This window comes from Cupressus sempervirens, chromosome 5 (assembly GCF_028749045.1).
Source record: "Cupressus sempervirens isolate cs-2001-9-10 chromosome 5, ASM2874904v1, whole genome shotgun sequence".
NCBI classification, from domain to species: domain Eukaryota; kingdom Viridiplantae; phylum Streptophyta; class Pinopsida; order Cupressales; family Cupressaceae; genus Cupressus; species Cupressus sempervirens.
This window is the reverse complement of record NC_143122.1, coordinates 49660338-49666877: the sequence shown is the minus strand read 5'-3', so window position 1 is coordinate 49666877 and position 6540 is coordinate 49660338. Positions and strand designations below refer to the sequence as shown.

Here is a 6540-nt window from a genome sequence, read left to right as displayed (position 1 = left end):
TTACTTTAATCTCATGTGCACTTTATGAAATTCAAATAACGTTATTAATTTCTATTATTTAATCTTTTAATTTCTTTATTTTCAACACATGCTTGCATCATGCAATCTTACAACTTTTAATAATTAATATATTTTCACTTTTTAATTTATTTTAGAAACTTAATTGATAAAATATTTAATTAACTTAAATAACAATAATATTTAGCATTTATTTAAAATGAACTCTAAATATATTATTATTAAATTAAATAAATATTATAATGTTCTAAATTATCCTTAAACTTTTATCTCCAAATTTAATTCTTTTTATTTAATTAATTTTTCAATTAATTAAATATAATTAAATATTAAAATATCATAATAATTTTCTATTAAATTAAATCATTAATTAATCCTTTTAATTAAACTTAATTAATAGAAAATACATAAAGGACTCATAAAGCAACATATAAAAACCCATCATAGAAGAACCATACTAAATCAAACAAAAAGGGTTATAATCACGAAATAACATCATTTGATGCATTCGGAGGGTACCTAACTCAGATACTTGTCCTAATTATCAATTAGGACAATTGGCTAAAGGGTTTAGGATTTGGACATAAGAGTTTATCTCCCCTCTCTTACCATTGAGATAATGCGATAGGGTACGCTCATCCTGGCAATTCAGGGAAGTCGATACCCGGTACCTGCAACCTGCATAAAATTCACGCATGTACAGACACAATATTCTAAGCTAAACAGACAATGGCAAGAAGTGGTGCATCGTGTAGATCCCGACTAGCAGGTGACTACGACTCCCTTCCTTAACCACATCAAAAACACCATACATAAAGAAACAAACACGCACACCATACACATACAGTATGGGGTAAGTATCCATAAGAAAGCACGTGTGATAATAAACCATCTAACTAATCATCATCGATAATTGAAAATATTGAATAATCATCATACATGCATGAAATATAGAGTACCAAGTAATCTCATCATATAATAAACTGAGTGTACAACAACATCTGATAATCTCTAAAATAATAATACTAATCATCAAACATAAATTGGCCTAAAAGAGTTTGGCAAGGATGACAGAAATGCGACTTAAGGACAGGCACTACATCCACGTGCAACCAATATGCATTTTTGGATGGTTCTGTCACTTACCACAGCACATAGGATAGCATTTTTGATTGTTCTAACAGATTACAGTATATCTCTCTGCAAAATTCAAAAATAAGAAAAGTTATTTCAGTACCGTGTAGTGTTATCCCTCTTACGGAAAATCTCCTCCACTAAAACATCTATCTTCTCCTGATTAAGAAGTAGCAGACTTATCATTTATGCAACTTCTAGAAATCTTCTGCAGAATCAAGATGTATCTACGATTCATAAGGTCATAATTGATTCAAATTGTTTCAAGTAGGACCGACAAGACAATGAAATATAACTATGCAATGCAATAAGGCTTCCTCTCTATAAAAGTGACAACTCCGATGAAAGTGCCCACAGATAACTATGCAATGCAATGAGGCTTCCTCTCTATAAAAGTCACAACTAAAATGAAATTGCCCACATAGAACTAACAATTGTAGTCTCTCATTTATTTTGGACAGTCCTTGGTTATCTCATAACCCATGGAGAAAACACAAATTTCAAACAATAGCAACCCTTTGTATGAGAAGTGCATTCATAAGTCATATGTCTATAGAGCATATGTATGCTGTCACCTGCTGCTTTTATTGAGTTTCTTGACATATCGTTTATTGTATTCTCTGGATGAATGCTGTGCAGTGATATGGATCCTTGCTTTTTGCTGCGAGCTTTGGTTTACTTTGCAATTTGTTCTGTATCACAACTTGATATGGCTGTTGGTTGAATATAAAGCATACCCAGAGAGGTTTGCACTCAGGTGAAGAAATAATAACCACCGCCCATGTATAGTTATCATTAATTGAAGTTTATGAATTAGTTTTTTAATGTTTAGTATTATTTTTGTCGCAGGTATGGTGGAGAATCTGCATCTAAGCTTCCTCCTGTGGACATAATTATCACTACAACCGACCCTTATAGGGAACCTGCTATAATAACTTCCAATACTGTTCTTTCAGTGCTTGGATTGGATTACCCAGTAGATAAAATTGCATGTTATGTATCAGATGACGGTGGGTCTCCTATTACTTTCTACTCTCTCTTAGAAACCTTGGAATTTGCCAAAAAATGGATACCCTTCTGTAGGAAATTCAATATTGAGTTAAGGGTTCCATTAATGTATTTCTCCAAAGGACCCATGTCATCAGACCCCAAATTTCTCCAACAATGGCAGGTCATGAAGGTAATATAATAGACTACTCAATTTTCACCATACCTAAGATTGTAGTAAAGGACATTTTTGCACATATTTTAGGCCAGATTTGATGTACACCCACTCAAAATATAATTACTTTGAAGATTATTAGTGTGGATGTTAAAGTTTTCAAATAAATTTCCTTGCTTCTTTGACTGTCTTTTTTGATGATTTCATGTACTAGAGATTGAATCTACAAGTAAAGAAGGATATATGCAAACAACTTTTAAAACACTTGCACATTTTTCAGGATGAATATGAAAGTATGAAGAAAAGGATTGCTGATGCATTGGAGACAGGACATGTTACACTGCCATCTGTTTCTGAGATTGGTGTTAATGATTCTAAAAACACAAGCTCGGATGCTAAAAACCATTCAAGTATAGTGAAGGTGACGATAAATTATTAAAACCGCAACCATCCTCAAAAAAGATTTTTTGGAATACTTTCTATTCCTGTTTAAAATTTCTTTGACTTCTTACCTCAGATTGAATTCTAACTTCAAAGATGCATAGGTTATTCATGAAAGCAAAGTGGGCCAAGAAAAGGAAGGTCTTGTTCTGCCACACTTGATATACGTTGCAAGAGAAAAAAGACCACCTTTCAATCATCATTATAAAGCCGGAGCAATGAATGTTATGGTACTAATTCTATTTCACTTATCTTATATTTTTCAGCTCAAGTTAATAGGGAAGAAAGGTTTTCTGAATTTTATTTTATTTCTGCATTGCTGTAGTTGTGCTGTTGTCCTTCATAGATGTTCTGTCCCGCTTTATTTATTAATTTTGTTCTTTTTATTTCTAATTTATAGAAAGGTAAAAACATCTTGCACTCCACCAAAAACAGAACAAGCAATAGTTTCCCGTTTTAAAATTCTGTAAGATTTCCACCCACAATTTGATATGGACTTGGTAATATATATGCATTCTGATTTTCAGGCGAGAGTTTCGGGACTGATGACCAATGCTCCTTTCATTCTTAATTTGGATTGTGATATGCATGTCTGCAACTCAAAAGTTATACAACATGCCATGTGCTTTTATTTGGACTGTCCTTCCGAAAGAGATTGTGGATTTATTCAATTTCCTCAGTTGTTTTATGGAACTCTTAAGGATGACCCATTTGGAAATCAGCTAAAACCAGTGTTCAATGTAAGTGGCTTTAAATATTATAGTCTGCCTATTTGGGAAAATGGTGTTATTCTTGACTAAAATGGATTTCTCTGAAATATATGTAGATCCTTTTCAAAGGAATGAATGGAATCCAAGGCCCCGTGTATGGAGGAACATGCTGCTTCCATAGAAGAAAAGGGTTATATGGAGTCCCACCGCAAACACCCCCTGAAGATCAACACTACAGTAAAGAAAAATGTCTTAGTATCAAGGAAAAAGGTAAGGAAACAACCAAGCAATGCCCGATTGATAACTTTGATTTTTCTATCGTATGAAATGGTGACTTAAACCTTCTGAAAACCTTTGTAGAAGTTTATTTCATCATTTGGACTCTGGAATTAATCTTCCACTTATCCTCAAGGAAAACTAAACGTGAGTAATTCCTCATAGTAAAAGAAGTTTGATCTTTCGTTTCTTGCAGAGTTTCAAGATGAAGCTATAAGAACTGCATTTGGAGCATCTTCTGCTCTTGTAGAATCCGCTCAGACAATTATGAGAGATGACGGGTGCCAAAGTAAGTCATATCCTTCGCTGGCTATTGAGGAGGCCTTGAATGTTGCTAGTTGTAGATATGAAGCTAACACTGCCTGGGGAAAAGAGGTAATTTTAATTGCTATTTGGAGAATGATCCTCTAAAAGACCTGGACAAATGATAAGTTTGTAATTACCCCTTTTATATGCCACCTTATACTCCGTGTGATAATAAACCTACATGATCAAGCTGGGAAAATAGATATATACTTGACTCAAATGAAATAACACTATATATTGTGAATTTGCGACCCATTACAGGTGGGATGGATGTACGGATCGTCTCTTGAGGATATCATGACGGGGCTGAAAATTCACAGCTTGGGTTGGCATTCAATATATTACGCCTCTGAGAAGCCCGCTTTCATGGGATGTGCACCCGGGAATGGTCCAGACAGTCTTGTGCAGTACAAGAGATGGGCTGCAGGAACGCTAGAAATATTGATAAGCAGATTATGCCCTTTCTTGGGTGTGAATAGAAAACTGACACTTCGGCAGAGGATGCTTTATGCTTATATTACCTTATCTACAATTACCTCAATGGCAGTATTGTGTTATGTGCTATTGCCTACCTTCAGTCTGTCAAGTGGCAAATCTATCCTCCCCAAGGTAAGCTACAATGAATCTTCAGATGAAATTAAGTTCCTTTTATTCTACTACCGCCTTGTACTACTCTGTGTCAATGAAATACTCTGGTTAGTTATGAACATCACAGCCAATTTCTTTATCTGCGTATAATGGGCATACATCATTGTTCTAGCAGATTGAGGACCCCGAATTTATGGTTGCAGCTGGTTTATTCCTTTCAATGTACGGAGATGGGCTTTGTCAATATCTTATGTCTGGTTGCTCTGTAAGAGAATGGTGGAATAATCAGAGAATGGCATTGATTGTGAGATTATCTTCACGGTTGTTTGCATTATTTGATGTTGTGATGAAGCTAATAGGATTATCTGAGATAGTTTTTGTTGTAACCCCAAAAGTTGCTGAGAACGACGAGGCTAATGAGGGTGATTTTACCTTCAATGCCTCTCCTTTGTTCATTCCACCAACTACAATTTTATTGCTAAACTTAGCGGCTTTAGTTCAGAGCACTTTGCGAATTGTGGATGGACAAAGTGAAGTTAAGGACACGCAATTTGCAGAGAATTTTTGCAGCGCTTGGGTGGTGATAAATTTGTGGCCGTTCTTAAAAGGACTGGTTAAAAAGGGTAAACAAGGACTTCCGTGGAGTGTTATCATTAAAGCTAGCGCTTTGGCTTTATTGCTAAGCAGAACATGGCTTAGTTAAGCGGTCCTTTTTAAGGTTAAGTATTGGATGTTCCAACTTCCGAGTGTTACGTGAGCTATTATGTTTATGATAGATGTTTTCCTCTGAATCTGTGTTTGAACAATTCCATTATTCTGTAAGAAGTCACTCCTCTTAATGTTCAGGAATTTTGTCAAACAGATCGCATGGGGTTTATTGGTTTCAGTTACAAGAAAGTAATAGATATTGCTGACGTAGAGTTTATGCATAGGAACTTATGGACATTCAGTTAACTTTTCAAGAGGAGTAAGAAGATAATCAGAATTCAAACTGTATATTCTGAAATCCATCAGCAATAAACTGATGACAAAGCATATCATCAAAATTTCTGACCTGTATGAACAGCTTGCGGATTGAAAAATATACGAGTTTGTAAAGATTGGCTTAAGGGACATCATTCAAAGCACTCATTCAAATGCAGGTATCTCTTTGCTGACACATCTGCACTTATATTACTTCTCCCGAGTCATTTATAATTATTTAAAACGGCTACCAAACGGCTACCAAAATTTATTTTTATATTATTATAAGATTAATTCTTAAATATTATTTAATAAAGAAAAAAATTAAGTTTGGAAAAAATAAGTAAATTCTGATTATTTAACACTTCTCTAATTTAAGTCATTGGAAGACTTAACCAGTCATTTTTTTGAGCAAAACTTATTGATCCCATGAGAAGTGATAGGCACAAATCCATCTTTCATTAAAATGAATGGAACACTTAGAACTTATTGTTTAAGGAAATTTTCATAATCAACTACTGCTCATCAAACATTGATTAATGAATTTTACCCAAAAAAAAATTGAATCCTAAAAACAATATCACAATTTGACTTGCTGTAAAAATAATAATCTCCTAAGTACCACCAAAAATGAATTACTGTTTTGATTAAGTAAAAATAGGTTTTACAGGACCCAAAACCTTTTACAAAATAACGAGTCATGAAAGAAAAGCCTAAAGCTATCAACAGAGTTTAAAGTAAAGATCAACATAAAATAGACCTCCTAACAGAGCAAAGAGAAACATAGAAACATGTTAGAATTAATAATCTTTCCTTGGTTGTATTTATTTATTTATTGGGATAAACCAAGGTATCCCTTGTGTATTATTTATTTGTCCTCTAGTCCACATGTAAAAGACATGTCATTCTTGTCCTATTGTCCACTTGTGAGGATAACTCATT

General features: G+C 34.1%; 1 protein-coding gene across 2 annotated transcripts; it reads left to right on the top strand.

Annotated features, from left to right (window-relative positions):
• Positions 1-1438: 1438 nt before the first annotated feature.
• LOC149554490 (putative cellulose synthase-like protein H3) lies at positions 1439-5794 on the top strand. Of its 2 annotated transcripts, XM_089828542.1 has the most exons (10): positions 1506-1672; positions 1792-1909; positions 2002-2332; positions 2595-2735; positions 2860-2985; positions 3283-3495; positions 3582-3735; positions 3938-4116; positions 4309-4656; positions 4811-5794. In XM_089828542.1, exons 3-10 carry the CDS (start codon positions 2267-2269, stop codon positions 5336-5338), a joined length of 1755 nt encoding a protein of 584 aa, XP_089684668.1. In that variant the 5' UTR covers positions 1506-1672; positions 1792-1909; positions 2002-2266; the 3' UTR covers positions 5339-5794. The 2 variants fall into 2 exon arrangements, with proteins under 2 accessions (XP_089684667.1, XP_089684668.1); XM_089828541.1 differs by having other exon boundaries at positions 1439-1909.
• The last annotated feature ends 746 nt before the right edge of the window (positions 5795-6540 follow it).